General features: G+C 42.3%; 1 protein-coding gene across 1 annotated transcript in view; it reads right to left on the reverse strand.

The window, feature by feature from the left end:
- Positions 1–16,522: 16,522 nt before the first annotated feature.
- IL31RA (interleukin 31 receptor A) overlaps positions 16,523–19,770 on the reverse strand; it is a 37,187-nt gene continuing 33,939 nt past the window's right edge. The window contains exon 16 of the mRNA XM_069879783.1: positions 16,523–19,561. Coding sequence (XP_069735884.1) covers positions 18,947–19,561 — 615 coding nt within the window. The 3' untranslated portion in view covers positions 16,523–18,946. The remainder of the gene's footprint in view (positions 19,562–19,770) is intronic.

Here is a 19,770-nt window from a genome sequence, read left to right on the forward strand (position 1 = left end):
TTTTACGGCACTGTTGTAGATGATTTTTTTTTTAAACTGTAACTTAGTCTAGTCAGCTCTCTAATCTGACACTAATAAAACCGCAAATCAAAACACTAAATATTGCGCTATGAGAGCAAGCAAGGGATTTATATCACTTTCAGCAAAAGAACTGTGCTTAAGACCACCTGAAACCTTTTGTGCTGTGACCTCTGGTGCCGCTGTTCTGCAAAGAAATTTCTGAAGGCCCTGGAAGAGCACTTGTCTTTGTCATTTCTGCTTCCCTTGTCCTTGTCTGCCAACTTGCATGGAAGGACAGGTATGCATGTAAGTGTTAGCTTGTGTCTTCTGCTTTCATTACAAAGAAATTGAATGCTAGAGTAAATGTATAAGATTACCTCTTGAAGTCAGGGTTATTTAAAACAGATCCAGAATGCAGAATCTGTAACATTTCAGTATTCCACAGTTCATTTCTTCCAACAGTAATTTCTGTATCTGGAAACTTTGTTAAACCAAAACGCCATGTCTTGTTTTTCTTCCAGCTTCACTTCAGCACCTTCTAACTGCATCCCAGAGGGTGGGTGCCTAATGACAGCTATGCTATCATAAAACAGCAGTGACTGGTTTTTTTTTCAGAGGCTGAAGGAGCATTCCTCTGTCAGAACACATTCCTCTTGGAAAATAATAGCAGTTACTTTACTGGGGGATGGGTTGCCTTCTCTATGCAAGTTTCATAGTGGCTGTGGAAACCACAAGTGGGGAATTCTCTGCTGACCAATGTGTATGTTTATTAGAACTGGCCTTGCAGGCCACGTTCCATCTAATCCACCTTCTGCCTGTCTCTGAAATACTGTAAGCTACTACCTGCCTACTTAGTCCAACCATTGCTTCCAAGGCTAGGATGTTTTCAAAAACACACTAATTACTTCTAAGTGTCTTTTTTAACTGCTTTTTTTTTTGTGGTCTGGTAATACTAACTTTTGGTACCATATGTCGTGTTTGAGGGACAACTTCAATTATTCCTGAATCTGCTGTTTGCCTTTCTGTTGGCTAAAGGGGACGCATTTTGTTCTCAGTTGCTGAAACTGTTTCCAGTATCAGATGAACAGCAGCAAGAGGTTCTCATTTTTAAAGATCTGTGCTAATGCAAGGTCTGGCCTGTTGCTTCTGGCATCTTATCTGTATTGTTTATGGGCCAGTGGTAATACACTCCTGTACGATTCTGTGTGTTTATCCTAGAAACACTTTGTGCCTTGCAGAGTTATATTCTATCTTTCAGGCTTGTGCATTTATTTTGTGCTAAAATACTAAGCAGGAGATACTGGTGGGTGAACAGCTTGTAGAAGCCATAATACATATAAATAATGGGTTTACACTTTGTTCATAAATCTGTGCCAAATATTGTATCATGCAGTGTTCAGGGTTTAACGTGATTTTTTACTTTGGATTGTAACAAACTGATTCCATCAAACAGTTATAAACAGGTTTTTAGGACATCTGCAATGCAATTATAGCAATCCACTGAAATTCTCTGAACTTGCCTCTAACATAGTAATTAAAGAAAAAGCTTCCCACCACCTCCAATAGCTGTGGTGCACTTTACAAAATAAAGGCATTAAAATAAAATCACACTTCAGTATTGACACTTTCATGTCTACTTTTATATCCTGCGCTGGAATTTTTCTGGTAGCAGTGGGAGAACAGTTGTTAAAGATGTAAGAATCATGGAATGGTTTGGGTTGGAAAGGACCCTAAAGATCATCCAGTTCCAACCTCCCTGCTATGGGCAGGGACACCTTCCACTAGACCAGGTTGCTCAAAGCCTCATGTAGCCTGGCCTTGAACAATTCCTTCTTACTTTGTTGGCTGAGAAGGAGGCTAGTAGAAGCAGGAATATTTTTCCTGTATTAGCATGTTTGAAACACTTCTTCAGTGCAGGCTTATTAACTGCTCCTCTCTGTACAAGAGAAGTAGTGAAAGTCTTGGGATTGTTTCATACACCCTACTGTAGTAGACCAAACTGCCTGTTAAACCTTAACCTGGCAGAGCAGAGCAAAAATTTTTCTAAACTTTGTTCTGGAGTATTTGAGAGAAGCATGTGCCTATCTGTGCTACAGCAGTCTAGCAAAATGCTGATTATCATGACTGGAAGAAATATTGGCCCTGGGAGAAAAAGGGATTTTGCATGTGAGGGCTGAGTACCATTCTTAGATGCGGGAGAAGCCCCAGAGCCTGGGTTGGGGCTTGCAGCTTCAGCTTTGACTGCAAATCATGAGCATTGCAAGGTGGTTAAAACTTAGATTGCTGTGCCCAGTATGTGGGAATCACCGTGCTGACTGAATTTCAGTAATTTGGTGCCAGATCTGGAATATCAGAGATCTACATCAATATATACTGCTATGGCATTAGCTTTACAGTGGGATCTGAAACTCCACAGGCTATAGTTGTTACTAGTCAGCTGCAATCTAGAGCATATACACTGTAAATAGTAATTTATATGCATTAAATAGGACTACATATTCTAGTTTATTTTCCCTGAAATAGCTCTTGCACTTGAGATAAATTATTTGGATTAATTCCTTTAACTATATTGAAAAAATTCTGACTGATACATTTTAAAACTTCTTTAATGCCCTGTAACCTCTTGTCTCTTTGCTAGAATGGATACGTATAGCCATTTTAAATTCCAAGAGTCACTTTTAATGTTACCTGGAAGCAGTTTATAAGAAAAATGTTGACTCTTTCGCCATGAAACAGTCATTTGGAATCTACAGCCAACCCCCCAGTGTTCAGCTTAGCCTTTGATCCAGAAAACTGCAGTAAAGCAGAAGTGCAAAAGTCTTTAAAGGGTAAAATTGTGTCTTGTGTTAGATAAATTCTCCTTAAAAGTGAAAGGATAAGTTAAAAAAGGCATTAAGCTAAAACGCCCATGTGTATTTGCTTTCACTGTTGTTTCCTTTGCATGAGTACTATGGTCTGAGCTATTCCTAAAAATGAAAGCAGTACTGACTTAGTGCACGAGGATGCATTTCTTAGGCCACAAGATTTGACAAAAATTAATGACTAAGGGCCAGATCTCAACAGTTGTCCACTTTCCTTTTCCCTTAATTCTAGTGCAAGGATAGGGTGGGCAGTAGTTACATCCCAGAATGCAGCATTAGCCAGTACTTGTGCTCATTTGCAAACACAACCTTGAAGGGGATATGTGCAAGAGTCATTGATACTCTGCAGAAGCACACTTCTGTAACAACAGATGAAAAACATGTATGGCACAACTGTTGACAGGTGGCTGGAAAGCTCCACATCCTCCTGCTCAGACTGAAGCCTCTTCTGTACGCTGTATTGGCTGTTCTTCTCTGGCAATGCCAGGTGCGGTAGGTGAGCCTCTGCAGTGCTGAAACTGGTAACACCTACCGCTTTTCTTCATACCAAAGCACATTTGTTAATGGATCCAGTCAACTTGCTGTGTTATTTTAACAGTCTTGTTTACAGTGCCACGCATAGCCTGACACTTCAACACAGCGATGGATTGTTTAGTAACCAAGTGCGTTTACTTGGGATCCAGGTGCCTATGTCAAGGTTACCAGTCACTGTATGTTTTGCTGTGGCAAAATGTGCATTCTAGGTCAGCGGAGGCGTGGAACACAGACATGCTGACAAGGAAAGTGCTTTGATGCTGGATTGGATGGATAGTGAATATAAACATTAGGTCATGTTTTACTGTGTATTTAAAGTATGGTTGACTAAGCTATTGATAATTTGAATGCCAGCTTTAAAGGGCTTGTGTACTCTGCCCAGAGGTTAAACTTGCAAATTGCTCCATAAGCTGTCTGTATATGGAAATGTGTTTTAACACTGATACACTATCTTAATTCTTTTGCAAGCTGCATGTTTATTGTCATATAAACTCTACTTTCTACAATTTACTTTATGGTCAGTTTTGAATGTTCTCATTTGTTACCCAGCTGAGCCTGAATGTTGCTTTTGACTAGTACATAATATAGGAAAAGAAAACAAAATTCCATACTTGACTTGTGTGCTGGAGTTGGTGTTTTTTGTGAGGCTGTCTTAATGGTAACTAGAGAAGGGTCTGGACACTACTTCTGCGATAGGTAGGAAGCAGAGAGAGATTCCCAGAGAGAGACATGACCATGACATACCAGGACAAAACGCTAACTTGCTGGCTATACCACGCAAGTCCAGAGCCAGTGTATGTTCCATAGTCCTCCCTGTGTGACTGCTCCTGTAAATAAGTGTTGGCAGTGACTGGCTGACTGTGGTAGTGAGACAAGTCACTGTCCTAGGGATGTGGCTCCATTCCTGCTGCTGGCTGTAAGTGTGTATGTTCTGTGCGTGCTCTGGTGTCTCACCAGGGAGGGGGTGGCTGTGTCTGCCTGTGACGCTGTGCTTGGAAGATGTAGAACTGGCCCTGCAGATAGAGCAAAAAAAACCTGTTGAAAAGGGGGAGAGTGCACAAAAATCCCATTTGAAGGAATACTGTGGGAGTGAAGAGCAGAGTATAGTGCATTCTGTTCATACAGTCTCATGATCCGGTGGGTCTCTTCCAACCTGGTTATTCTATGATACTATGATTTCAAAGAAAGGATCCACATCTCTGGCTGTGGCTGATGTGCCCTTAGTCCCACCTGGGTTTCATTCTTTTGTCTCACGTGGGTAGAGGACTCTCACAGCCCCTCAGTGAACTTAACATCTGTACTGCAAAAGCACAGTTAGATTTTCAAGGGGCAATCACATCTGCAAAAGACTTTAAAGGTAGCATCTGAGGAAAGACGGTTTCCGCTTCCTGGCTGAAGTTCTGATTTCTGTGGACTGTAAAATGTTTAATTGATGCAGACTCAGGCCCGTGTAAAACTGGGGGATGGGATTGTTATATAATGTGTCACGCCTGGCCACCACAGACACGCCAAATTAGTTAACCCTTTGGTATTAAAGCAAATCTAGTACTAGGTGCTTTTTCCAAAATTTCTGTTCACTGCACAGTAGCTCACTTGCCACTGTTTCCTATAAGGCCCTTGAAATTTCTACAGAGGCCTGTCTTCCTCACCTGAGGAAGCTGGTGAACATTGTGGTTGCAAAGAACAACTGCCTGGCAAAGCACATGCAGAAGAGTAGGCAGGAACTTCATTTTTGTAGACTGCCTCTCTGCAGACAGTGTAAGATTGCTTCCTGTAGCTATTAACATCAACAAAGGAAATAAGACTGGACACTTAATGACTGGAATGCCCTGCTTTTCACAGGAAACATACTTGAGCAGTGTTCACATCAGGGCCGGAAGCCACCAGGTTCCTAGGAAAAGCTTGTCATCCCAATGGCCAGGGGCCAGCAGAGCCCATAGAGCAGCTGCATGCCAGTCCTGGGGAAGCCCAGGATTGTCCAGCCTGGACAGGCACTGTGCAGCAGCACAGCACAACTTAAGAGCAAGACAGGCATGCACACTAGTCTTGCACATCTCAGGGCGGTGTGTTTTGAGGGCTCCTGGGGGATTACAGCTTCATTTTGGTCCCTGATAATAACATTGAACTTCCCTGTGAAAGCATCTTGCTTGTATTTTCCAGAGATTTGTGCTGTTTGTGGTAGAGCGACCCAGTGCCTTCCCACCTTCTCAGCACTCTCCAACTACTAGAGGAATAAGTAGCAGAGAGTCAAAGTATCCCTCCCACCCCTTACGAATAGCTAGGAAATTCATGGCTCAGGCACGGCGGCCCTAAGCGTGAATGACCCAACTGGGAATTACAGGATGAAATTCAAAGCGAGTAATCTGACTCCACGCTCTCTTACAAAATGGAAGAATACTGTGCACTGGTGTGCTAGACATCACACTGGCTTTCCTTCTACAGTAACACGTGGACTCAGGCACTGAGCTGGGTCAGGGGGCAGTGAAAGGTTGCAGTGAGGGGACAGCTCTGCAGAAGCCATCCAACTGTATCCAACAGTGCTCAGCCAGTCTTCTGCAACTGCTGACACAAACCATTATCCTGGACACACAATGTTGTGCAGCAGCGTCTGGGCACCAAAAGCCCAAGGAGAGCTCTTCAGAAAATGCTCTTCAGGGCCGGGAAGGCCTGGGGCACTCATTGCCTCCTGGGTGCAACCAAGCAGCGGACACACTGCAGCAAAACTAGTGGGGAGCAGCAGTGGAGCACCCTGGGGCTGGGGCTGTGGTCAGCACCAGAGTGCTGCAGGTGCTCTGCTCCACTCCTGGCATTCCGGAGAGTTTCTGGGAGGACCTGGGCGGCCCAGCCCACCATGGCCATGCCAGGAGATGGCAGCAGAATGTTGCCTTTGACATCGGGACAGGCTGACCGCTCCAGCCCCAGCTCCAACCCGTGGCCAAACTACTCATATATATTTTTAATACTTCTTTTCTGGGGGTTTTGTAATACTGACATGCCGATAGGAAGCCTGCCCTGATGCATTTCAGCAGCCTGAATCACTGCACTGCAGTCATCCCCGCTGACCCCCGTTTGCTACCAGCGCACAGGCCCCTGCGCTTCGGGAACTAACACGGGGCTCTTGGACACCATTCATGGCCCGGACCTGCGGCAGCAACTCTTCCTGCTTGAACGGATGCAGCTTTTTCCTCTGTTTCAGGGAGATTCAGCACTGGAGAAGGAGTACACACAGCTCCATGTGCGCCAGGGAGCTGGGGGATCCACCCCATGCACACTGCTTCTCCCTACCACTGCCGCTGGGCTGGGTAATGGACAAGCCAAGGCTGCTGGTTTGGTACTAAGACCAATTTTCCTAGGCAAGGGTACTGTAATAACCTTTAAAACGTTCCTACTAATGTTTATTGTGGTTTATGTGAAGTACACTCTCCTGGGTGGAAAACTGGTTGGCTGGCCGGGCCCAGAGAGTGGTGGGAAATGGAGTTAACTCCAGCTGGAGGCCAGTGACAAGTGGGTTCCCCAGGGCTCAGTGCTGGGTCCAGCCCTGTTCAATGCCTTTATCGATGACCTGGATGAAGGCATTGAGTGCACCCTTAGCAAGTTTCTGAATGATACCCAGCTGGGTGGAAGTGTGGATCTGCTGGAGGGTCGGGAGGCTCTGCAAAGGGATCTGAACAGGCTGGACCCCTGGGCAGAGTCAAATAGCATGAGGTTTAACAAGGCCAAATGCTGGGTCCTGCACTTGGGGCACAACAACCCTGTGCAGTGCTACAGACTAGGAGAAGTCTGTCTAGAAAGCTGCCTGGAGGAGAGGGACCTGGGTGTGTTGGTTGACAGCTGACTGAACATGAGCCAGCAGTGTGCCCAGGTGGCCAAGAAGGCCAATGGCATCTTGGCTTGTATCAGAAACGGCGTGACCAGCAGGTCCAGGGAGGTTATTCTCCCTCTGTACTCGGCACTGGTGAGACCGCTCCTCGAATACTGTGTTCAGTTCTGGGCCCCTCACCACAAGAAGGATGTTGAGGCTCTGGAGCGAGTCCAGAGAAGAGCAACAAAGCTGGTGAAGGGGCTGGAGAACAAGCCTTACGAGGAGAGGATGAGAGAGCTGGGGTTGTTTAGCCTGGAGAAGAGGAGGCTGAGGGTAGACCTCATTGCTCTCTACAACTACCTGAAAGGAGGTTGTAGAGAGGAGGGTGCTGGCCTCTTCTCCCAAGTGACAGGGGACAGGACAAGAGGGAATGGCCTCAAGCTCCGCCAGGGGAGGTTTAGGCTGGATATAAGGAAAAAATTTTCATGGAAAGGGTCATTGGGCACTGGCAGAGGCTGCCCGAGGAGGTGGTTGAGTCACCTTCCCTGGAGGTGTTTAAGGGACAGGTGGACGAGGTGCTGAGGGGCATGGTTTAGTGATTGATAGGAATGGTTGGATTCGATGATCTGGTGTGTCTCTTCCAACCTGGTGATTCTGTGATTCTATGATACGCTGTGTTGATTCTGAGAAACGTGAAGAGGTCTTCCCTCCTCTCATCCTCACCTCCCTCTCCCAGACATTTATCTGTCTGGGCAAGCACATGGCAATAGCCCCAGGACAGTGCCTCCAGAGCCTGACCAGGGCACAGCTTTTTCAGCAAGTCCCTACGATGCTCTGTTTGCTGCATTTTTACTTCCCTGTTCTCTGGATATCTTCCTTCTTTAAGTGAAACTACTAACACTCTTGTCTGTGTCACAGACCCTCTTTATTGTACTTATTAATATAAATTAATGCCACTTAAGCAGATAATGTGTAGATACACATCTATACATGAAAGCAAATTAAAGCAAATTAAATCATTATATAAGTATGAAAAATGAGGGAACTTGTACCAGCCTTTAAAATTAGCCTGAATGCGATGCAGGAAAAAAGGTCAAGCTCTGTGAGAGTGCAACATGTGGAATAATTTAAACAAAAATGTCAACATACAAACACCAAAAATAAACATACACTGCCAGAACACTATCTCCTTTAAAGGCAGTGAAACAAACTCATCCACAAAAGCTGGAGTAAACAGAGAAACCTCATACCAGTGTTTCTGAAAACTGGAGTCAGTTAGCCCTATCATTAAAGCAAAAATCAGTCCTTACGAAAGTAAACTTCAGCGGTGGAAGCAGAACAACTACAAGCTGGAGGCAGCACATCGAAGAATTTATCTGAGGTTGTGGCAACAAAAAACATCACAAAGCAAGCAAGGGCACAAGAGAGATTCTGCCTACACAGCTACACTGCTGTTCCACATTGCCAGCTCGCTGTCACTGAGAAGAGAGCTGCGTCATCCTACCTTAAACTCAGGTCAGGAACCTGGCTCATATCTACAGACTACCAGATCTACTGCTAAATACAAGGCTTAGGGAACTTTACAGAAATTCAGTAGATTTGCATTGGGACAGTCATAGTAACTAATGGCATGAGGAAATCATACATCCTAAGGACATGGGGCTGAGGAGGTGGGAATTTTCACAGGGAGGGTAAAGAGAGATAGGAGTAAAGGATGGGGTATTCCTGCTCTCCCTTGTGTCACAGTATATCAAGAAATGTAGTGCACAGCTTATATCCAGGATGATCTTTTATTTTATAAGGACAGTACTTGCAGGCGGGGAACCAGCTCTATGTGCTGGAAAAGAGATGAAAATTACCGAAATCTAAACTCCTGTGTGTCCATTTGCACCGAAAATGATTCAACACTTTCTCTCGCAGCTCAGACTGCATGAAAAGTTGCTAGGCTTAAAAACTGCAGATACCCTTCATCACAAGTGTAAAAGCGATTAAGCCCTTCTAAAATTAAAAGCAAAAGCAGAAGAGAGATGCAGTCCCTAAAGACAAGCAAAATTCAAGGCCTTTTTGCAAGCCAAGATATAAAACTGTAAAAAAAAATTGCAGGAGACAAAAGCAAATGCCAGGAGTGTGTTTTAAAGAGCTGCAAGCTCATGGGAGAGAGAAACAGACAGCAAAGGCAGCAAACCATGCAGGGAGCTGGATATAAATGTTTCTGGGCAGTATGCTAGTTATGAAAAAGCTGTACATTACATTAAAGCAAAGACGCTATTCTCCTGGTTTTTAATTCTTCCTGTGTTCAGAGAATTTTTAAACACATTTTGTAAATAAAAAATCTGTATCACATGAACTATTGATGCTAGCATGAATTCTTATTCCCAAAAGAAAGGGGGAGGAGGGTGAACACAAACAGGAAAAGGAAACAAAAACTAAAACCCCTTCCAGCTCAGAATCTCCCCAGCTAACTGCTTGAGTTAAAGACTGTAGCAGAAATCTAACCTGGCAGCTATGCCCAGACTCAGCAAAACTGACTACGAGAAGATTCATTTCAGAAACATACTGTGCTTATTTGGCAGAATTAAGGATAAGAAGAAATTTCTTACTTTCTCTTACATTAGGACATAATTTGCCATAGTATCTTTTTAGAAAGACTTTCCGGTACTTTTGTTTCAGAATAAGGTGTTAGGTTTAGTTCAGTGATGCTCTAAGTGGGCATCCCAGAGCATTTACCCTGATTATAATCTTACACTCATTGTTTCTGACATCCCTGAACAGTACTGTGTAATCTTTCCATGATTATGAAACATGACGTCTTTATCAAACTTCATTGAATATACAGTTGCTCATGGAATGGTGAAAATTCCGCAAAAGTTACCCTTGGCTGGATCAGCCATCTGAGGATAGCAATGACAGACCCAGGAAATCTAAGCAAGGGTGCTTTTCTCAGAGAAAAAGTTCTCATTGCAAAACTTCGGTTCTATCAAGTCAGATGCTGAAATCTAGATAATATAAAAGTTGTTTCATTAAACTTTCACCAATGATAAAGCACTCATCAATGTGAGGCTGAGTAATGTCCAAAAATCAGGACAATCTAAGAGGTTGAGAAAAATGCTGGTGCCTTACATTTTAACTTCAAAGTGTTTACCTCATTACTTAACGGGACTAGTCAATGTTAAAAACAGCACTTATTTTAAAATAGGAAACACTGTACTATAGCACAGTTTCTTTCTTTCAGTTGAATTGGGAGACATAAGCCCACTCCAGGCTTAGATGAACTCTTCTGTTACTGAGCTGCACTGGCCTGCAGCAACTGTCTCAGCTCCCTCATGCCGCAGCAGATGAGCAATGGGGTAACCCTCCACGCCCTCAACATTCCTGAAGTTCACCCAAATGACACAAATAACTCAGGGTCCTGAGAATGGATACTATTAAGCTATAGCTGGGACAGCTCAGGGCAGCTTTCGCCCTGAAATACTAACCTCTCAAACAAACTTAGATACATTACTTGTTTGGAACTATTCCCCTTTCTGTTTACAGAGAGCATTTTCTACAAGTGTGTTGTACCTAATGGGCTGAATAAAGTAAAGCAGAGGAATGGGCAGCATGAAATAATCACTCTGTGTTTAATTTCCAAGTGTCTTTTTTCAAAGAGAGAAGAACAAGTCTATGCCACACAGATACACGTCTGTTAATGTTCATAATGAGGCAAAGGCTGTGGATGTATTTTCCTGGACTTCAGTAAAGCCTTTGACACAGTTTCTCACAGCATTCTGCTTTGGAAACTGTCAGCCTCTGGCCTGGGCAGGCGCACACTCTCCTGGGTGGAAAACTGGTTGGCTGGCTGGGCCCAGAGAGTGGTGGCAAATGGTGTGAAATCCAGCTGGAGGCCAGTGACAAGTGGTGTCCCCAGGGCTCAGTGCTGGGTCCAGCCCTGTTCAATGTTCAATGTCTTTATCAATGACCTGGATGAAGGCATTGAGTGCACCCTTAGCAAGTTTGCAGATGACACTAAGCTGGGTGGAAGCGTGGATCTGCTGGAGGGTAGGGAGGCTCCAAAGGGATCTGAACAGACTGGACCCCTGGGCTGAGTCCAGTGGCATGAGGTTTAACAAGGCCAAATGCCGGGTCCTGCACTTGGGGCACAACAACCCTGTGCAGTGCTACAGACTAGGAGAAGTCTGTCTAGAAAGCTGCCTGGAGGAGAAGGACCTGGAGGAAAAGGACCTGGAGGAAAAGGACCTGGAGATGTTGGTTGACAGCAACTGAACATGAGCCAGCAGTGTGCCCAGGTGGCCAAGAAGGCCAATAGCATCTTGGCTTGGATCAGAAACGGCGTGACCAGCAGGTCCAGGGAGGTTATTCTCCCTCTGTACTCGGCACTGGTGAGACCGCTCCTCGAATCCTGTGTTCAGTTCTGGGCCCCTCACCACAAGAAGGATGTTGGGGCTCTGGAGCGAGTCCAGAGAAGAGCAACAAAGCTGGTGAAGGGGCTGGAGAACAAGTCTTACGAGGAACGGCTGAGAGAGCTGGGGTTGTTTAGCCTCGAGAAGAGGAGGCTGAGGGGAGACCTCATTGCTCTCTATAACTACCTGAAAGGAGGTTGTAGAGAGGAGGGTGCTGGCCTCTTCTCCCAAGTGACAGGGGACAGGACAAGAGGGAATGGCCTCAAGCTCCGCCAGGGGAGGTTTAGGCTGGATATAAGGAAAAAATTTTTCACAGAAAGGGCCAATGGGCACTGGAACAGGCTGCCCAGGGAGGTGGTTGAGTCACCTTCCCTGGAGGTGTTTAAGGGACAGGTGGACGAGGTGCTGAGGGGCATGGTTTAGTGATTGATAGGAATGGTTGGACTCAATGATCCAGTGGGTCTCTTCCAACCTGGTGATTCTGTGATTCTATGTTTTGATATTTTATTTTTAAAAAATCTATTTCACAGAAGAACATTTTAGTCAAATATCTGTTCCAACATGTGGATTGCCACTCTTCATGTTCATATTCTGCATTCAAAAGACACAGATAAAACAGTAGTTTGGATTAAATAGCAATATGGCAGTGACATTATTGTTTATGCTTGAAAAAAGGGCAAAACAAATAACTGTAAGAAAGCCCAGAAGAAAGAGCAGACAAAATAATCCAAGTTCACTATCATAATTACGATTTTGTCAAAAACTGAAAAAAATAATTGCTGCAAAGTAGAAAAAACGTGAAGAGAATTGAGAAACGTGAAGGATTAAAAGGTCAGTATTTTGCTTAGCACCTGCATAACTTATCAGAATGGGAAGCATGTCCTGTACACAACAGGGGTACAAGACTTACATACACTGAGAATGTGCCCTGCTTCCAGCTACTCCCTGTTATCAATATGGCAAACATGAACACAGAGCAGAAAAACAAGTCTCTTACTGTCTTTTCAGTAGATTTGAAACCAGAGCAAATTAGCTTAGAACACTAGCTCAATTGATACACATTTCATCTGTTTACAAGCAAGCTTCATACAGCCTCAAATAGTTTATGGTATATAAGCTCTATGTGTTATTTCCAATGAACGTTTGGTAGAGTATCTTACCTGACTATTTCAGAACAATTGCTAGTTAAACAAAAACTTAATGAATAAATATTCATAGATTACGTCTTAAAATTCTGCTAAGCATGGTATTTGTTATTAGAAACACTGTTTTGTGTGACCACTGAGATTTAGAATTGCATTGCTTGTTACATAAACAACTTCCCAGATGCTGTGATGTTGAATCTTCAGTATTTTTCATCTTGACGTCTAGGTAGCAAAGGTAAGACATCACAGCCTAGTACCTGACACCCCTGTTACAATAAAGCCCTCTTACTCAAATTCATCAGGGGACATTTCAAAATTAAAATCTGACATTTCTTTGAAACAGAGCTTCAGTGTTGATTCTTGTAATATTTCTAATCCCTAACAACATAATGCCAAAGGATTTGATAGCCTTCAATTGCCAAAACTACCAGCTGAAACCTCCCTTTCATGGCCATATCACATTGCATGCACCACAGTTTATCTGAGGCTGCAGATAACATGATCTCTGGCATTTGTCCCACCTAGTCTTTGAGTGTCATTTTGAAATGTATGAAACATAGCCCAAAATTAATAGCCCAGAATTAATACCCTAAGATTTTTGTGTCTGCAGAGATCCACTCAGCTCATCCATGACAGTTGCCTTGCCTATCATAGCTGCAGTCACTAGGCATTTAAAGCTAGTATCTTACTGCCCGTATGTTATGCATCTATGGCTGTCTTCACCAAATCAGCCTGTGTGAAAAAAATTAAGCATACTTGTTGTGATAGCAGTAAAATTACATAAGCAGTGGAAACCATATTGTGCTGCTTCTGTGCAAAGCATGATTTCAAATGTTACATTTGCTCTTTACTTGCTTTACAGTTTGTGCAAGCAGAGTATCTTCGGATGTGGACTTTCAAGATGAGAAGAGGAGGTATCCCTAGTGCTGCTGCAAGTCCATGTAGCTTTAGCAGAAGTGATGCAGTTATGCAGCTATACAAGTACAAAATCTATGTACCTACATCGATTCTTCTGAGAAATTGCCTGTTGAAATGTTTGTGTACATCTAAATATATTTGTGTAAGCACGTGCCTGAGCCCAGACAAAGTGAAGTTTCATAATTAATCTAGTTTTTGTACAACAAGACCTGAGAGAAGGAAGTTGTTGATGTAATTTCTATTGCTACTCAGTCTTATTCATCAGCACAGATGAGATTGCAATCTGCTTCATTGCTGAGATGTTCTTAGTTACGCACTGAATGGAGTCTAGCCTAACAAGATTCTGGTCCTTGACCAGAAATCCTAACCTATGTTTTTACTGCTTTTGTTGCTATACTTTTAGATTGACTCACCTTGTTTCTGTTTATGCATTGCCTTCACATGTGAGTTTCCCATGTGAGAAGAAGGGTAGCTCCTTCCTTTTGCAGACCAGTGAAAACCAACACTTAACCACTCCGAATGATTAAGAAGCTTGACAAAAAAGCAGGCTTAAGTCGAGAACTATGTTGCAGTGTAAATACATCTTGCAGTGCTCCCATGATAAAGAAAATTACTGTGATCAATTTGGTATCATTTGCCAACTTACTGAGGGAGCACTTCATCCCCTCATCCAGATCTTTGATGAAGATATTAAACAGAACCAACCCTAATTGAGCTCTGGGGAATGCCATTTGTGACTGGCTGCCAACTGGATATAGCTCTGTTCACCACAACTCTTTGGGCCTGGCCATCCAGTCAGTTTTTTATCAAAGAGAACACCCAATGAACCCATGAGCTGAGGTTTCTCCAGAAGAATGCTGTGGGGAAAGGTGTCAAAGGCTTTATGAAGTCCAGGTAAACAACATCTATAGCTTCTCCCTCATCCACTAAGCAGTGTCATTATGTCATAGGACATCAAGTTTGTTAAGCAGGACTGGTCATTCCTAAATCCATACTGACTGGGCCTGATCCCCATTTCCAGAAGAAAATTCTTCACCAAAAGAACACTGAAACACTGGAATAATCTCCCCAGGGAAGTGGTAGATTCCTCTGTACTGAACACTTCTAAGGCTCAGCTTGACAGTGTGCAGTGCTAGGTCACCTCATTTAAAATATATATCACCTAAAAAAGGTTGGACCGGATGATCCTAAAGGTCAATGCCAACTGGTAGTCTATGATTCTATTATTCCCTGGTTCTCCTGTATGTGCCATATGATGGCACTCAGGGTGATCTGCTCCATAAGCTTCCCTGGCATCACAGTCAGGCTGACAGATGTGTAGTTCCCCAGATCCTCTTTCTAGCACATCTTATAGATGTCACCTTTGCTAACCTCCAGTCAACTGGGACAGTTAGCAAGGTCTGCTGATAAATGATGGAAAGTACCTTGGTGACCACTTCTGCCAGCTCTGTCAGAACTCCTGGCTGAATCCCATCTGGCCCCATAGACTTGTGTACGTCTAAATGGCATTGCAGGTCACTAACCATTTCCCCTTGGAATATGTGGGTTTCACTCTGCTCCCCACCTCTGTATTCCAGCTCAGGGGGCTGGGTACCTTGAGAAAAATTGGTGTGACTGTTAAAGACTGAAGCAAAGAGTGCATTAAGTATCTCAGCCCTCTCCTCATCCTTTTGTCACATTTCCCCTCACACTCATTAAAAGACTGAGATTTTCCTTAGCTCTCCTTCTGTAATGTATTTCTAGAAACACTTTTTATTGTCTTTTACAGCTGTAGCCAGATTAAGTTCTGGCTTCAGTCCTTTTAATTTTCTCCCTGCATAGCCTCACAACATCCTTGTAGCCTTTGTAAGTTGTCTACCCCTTCTTCCATAAACTCTTCTTCACCCTGAGTTCCAGCCAAAGCTCTCTGCTTAGGTAGGCCAGTCTTCTTCCCCACCAGCTTGCCTCTTGGCACATAGGGATGGCCGGCTCCTGCACCTCTCAGATTCCCTTCTTGAAGAATGCCTGCCTTCCTGGGTAGCAAGTATAAAAGCTGCTCATACTGTGCTCAAATTAGGACTCAGTTGTCTGCAAACTTTTACCTCTGCTACATAAGACACCAAATTCGGACTAGTGATGCAACATTTCTGCATAAGTTCTCAATAGTGAACAGACGTTCAAACACTTACCTTGAGAAGGTATCAACTATCTCAAAAGAGACATCTATTTATAATAAATCAGTCTTTCATTAATAGGAAAGTTTGCCTATAATAGGTTGCTCTGTTTTATCAAAGAGATTGTGGGATATCTGTTCAAAGAATTCCAAATTCTGAAGAGTTGAAGGCAAACTCAAGTAACAAAAGACGGAATGTTTAATTTAGCTAAAAATCTGGTAAGTGAAAAACATGATCTATTCATAATTTGCAGGGCATAAGCCTTACCATCAGGAAGGAATTACTTGTGTGATGCACAGAAGAATGACTGAAGATGCATCAATATCTTCTTGAAAATATGCCACAAGTTGATCTTTGCTAACCTTGCAAAGACCTATACACCCAACAGATTAATTTTCTGCATTTTAAGCAGGGGTAGAAATGGGTGTTTTCCAGATCAGTGATGATGAAATGAAATCTTGGAAAACTCTCTGGGAATAATGACACCACGTGTACTATTAAAAAAAATAGAATATCAAAATTATTGAAGTATTGTAATCTTCAACGTGCCATTGCCACTTGAAATTACAGAAGTGGAATAACTGCCCAACTACCCCGGCAATTTGTGGATCACTCTCAAAATAGGATCATATTGCTAAATTAATATGAAAATCTAAAATGTCTAAATGGTGTATTTAGTATAAATTAATAAAAACTTTTCATTTGCTCTCAGTTTTATTTTTTAATGGTTCACAGCATTAGTTTGAAAGACAAATTGTAAAAGGACAGACAGAGTACAACTCTGGATGCAACACAATCCAAAGCCAAGAAGCTGGCATTCCAAAAGTACAGGGAAAAGGCAGACCTAATTTCTGAGACACATTGATCCCACTTATTGCATTGCTTTTTCTCAGACGAAATCATGGGCAAGGAACTCAGAAGTGAGGAGAGAAAAGCAAAAGTGCAGTAGAGAAGGAAACAAAACAGGGTGGAAAATCATGTTATTACTTCTCCTCCAGAAGCTAAAAGACGTTACACGGAGACTCTACCCAACTGTCTCAGCAAGAACCTCCCCTTTCTAATGATCCCTTAAAAGTTGCATTACTTTCTTTTACCTGACTCAGTCACACAACTCAGAGTGTGCAGCTTGCATATGGCTGCTAAACAATTCCTAGACAGGACCCAAAATGTCTGTATCTGTTTATTTCTAAATCTTGTGATACGAAAACAAATGCTGAGGTTTAAGAGGAAAAACTGCTGTGACTAAGTCAATGGCTTCTGAGCCCTAGGAAATGGCTATGAACCATTAACCTGACCAAAGCTGTGACCCATTCTCACTTGAGAGCATGATTTATTTAAGCAAGTAAGGGTTTTTAAGAATAAATACGCATTTATTTCAGTTAATAGCACTGTGGTTGGGAAAGTGATCCAACAAACTGAAGGAGAGGTGGGGGGTAGAAATCACTGCTGCACAAGGAACTTCCCCAGATATTGCTTTATCTTCCTTTTTTGGAAACTGAACAAACACTGCTGTAAGTAAAAAACAGCTTTTAAACTATAGATGAAAAGCCTGAATGCAAAATTTACTTTTCCCAACACAATGCATGGTATAGGCAGTACATCCAGGGTAACACTCAGCCTCCTCATTCATGCTAGACAATATACTTTCCGTCCTCACACTCCTTTTCCAGTGTAGAAAGGAAAGTCTTCCTATTCCTAGTCATATTTGTCTCTCCTTTTTCTATCCCCATGACTCCTGTATTCTTTTCACTCCTAATGAAATCTGTAGTTATACACAAGCAAGGCTGATGATGTCAGGCCTTTAAATACTGTGAAAAGTTTAAAGTCTTAAAAATACTATATGCCACACATAATACTGAATATCTCCTTTCAACACATTTTACTTAACAGTTGACTCTCCATTCCTTTTTTTCAACCTGCCATTTAACAGAGTAAATATTTCAGTAAAAATTTTACAGTGATAGACTCCTGGTGAAAAAAAAAATGGAGAGTTTTCTGCTTAATAGCTGCTGCAGAAAATGGAAACTACGAGCCATTTTACAACTTATCAAAATCATAAAACTAACTGCAAAATTTACAGCCTTCACATAAAAATGTCTAATCCTAAATCACTTACCAAAGGATATCTGGGATATTTTGTAGACTTAGTGTTTTTTCACTACCGCAAGAAAAGTATTTTTCTAAATATAAACTCAATGCTTGTTCCAAGACAAGATGCTGTATTTAGCTGATTTTTTTTTGATTTTTTTTTTCAGTTCAAAATAACAGAACCTCAACTGTGGAACACAGTTTTAAACTGGGAGAAATTAGAGGAAAAGGAACAAGGAGATAACAAGATATCCTGCAATAAACAGAATATTTAAAAGCAGCAAACAAACAAAAGAGACACAGCAGCACAAAATGCAGAGTATGATCGAAAACCTAAGAGAAAGGGAAGGAAGCACAAAGCTAGCATAACCCCACCTTTTCCAAAACATAGATAAGTAAACAGCACATACATAACTAATATCCTTTCATTTAAGACAGACAAACTATGAACCAAAAGACCAATTCAAGAGTCAGGAAGTAAAAAGACAATTACTGAAATTTACCAAGCGTTTGTGAAACAGAAGGAACATAACACATAAAACCAGATATAAAACAATCAAGGGAAATAAGACCAGGAAAGTAGTTCCACTCCACGTAACTTGAGGAAGGATTTGACAGATCCTGGCTCTGCCCGAGTCAGTCCATGTTTACCCAGCAGCACTCAGCCATGGGTAAACGCAGGGGAAAATCAGTGAGCTGGCTGCACTTCTGGATGCTCCCACAGTAAAGATAAGATGGTTTTAGCAGATGGATTCAGGAGAACACAGAAGAAATAAGAAAAGCTACTTTCTTTGCCACGCTGTTGGCACAGCTTTCCGGTAAAAAAATCCCCAAAGCAAACAAAAAAATCCCCACCACACACTGAAAGTGAACCCTTGAGGGGTATAAACACAGTATAAAAATTTACTTCACAACTGCTCAAAGGAAGGAGGTGTTTTCATTCAAATTAAGTTAGGTCAGCCAAGTTAGAACATAGGAATGCCTATGAGCAGCAGTGCCAAGACACATATCACAAGGGGACTTTACAAAGGAACGTTTTCTCACGCTAATGAGCTGTGGCCAGCCCAAACATGTCCAATGTTACATAGGACTGCCCTGCGACATTTTGTTGAAAAGGAGGTAACATAGTTGACTGGCTTTTGGGTTCATTCTTACTGTGCTGTGGCAAGTTCTCAGAAATAAGAAATTCCCTTGTTTTAACAGAATTTTTAAGGTATGGATTGAATAGTGCTTTTTCACTGCAATCTTCCAGCTTTAATACCTCCTTATTATCATTTTCTTCATTTTTAATTGAAGTCTGTTGGAATTCGCAGAAACCATGCTCCAGCATTTCCATGGGCTGGATTTCCTTTGCTGTTATCAAAGCCAAATGCATTTGACTTCTGATATCTTGATCATTAATTATATAAGCCATGGATGGTGAAAAACATTTAGCAACTTCATTTTCTTCATTATGCAGTATCGTTTTATCTCCATTATTTGTGCCTTTTGTATCAACATCAGTACATTCAGAAACATGGTTTTCAGAAACATGGTTTTCATAATTCATTAGCAGTGATCCTTCTTGACTTTCTTCAGGAAAACAATGTTCCAAAACACTGATGTCTTCGAAGTCTATGGTTCTAGCTTCAGATGTCACTCCCTTCAAAAATGAATTATTCTGTCAGCAGAGAGAGAGATAAATTGGAAAATCATATAGGGATAGATAATGTATTAGTTTATTTTTAATACAGAAAATATTCCCATTTGAGCTCTGTCTGATTCTTGATTTTAAAAACACACTAATGAAAAGTTTGTGCGTTTCAGCTGAGATTCAGCAATTAGACATGAATGAGTACTAAAAATGTTATTCTGTCAATTTCTTGAACA

The sequence above is a fragment of the Phaenicophaeus curvirostris genome, chromosome Z (assembly GCF_032191515.1).
Source record: "Phaenicophaeus curvirostris isolate KB17595 chromosome Z, BPBGC_Pcur_1.0, whole genome shotgun sequence".
Classification (NCBI taxonomy): Eukaryota; Metazoa; Chordata; class Aves; order Cuculiformes; family Cuculidae; genus Phaenicophaeus; species Phaenicophaeus curvirostris.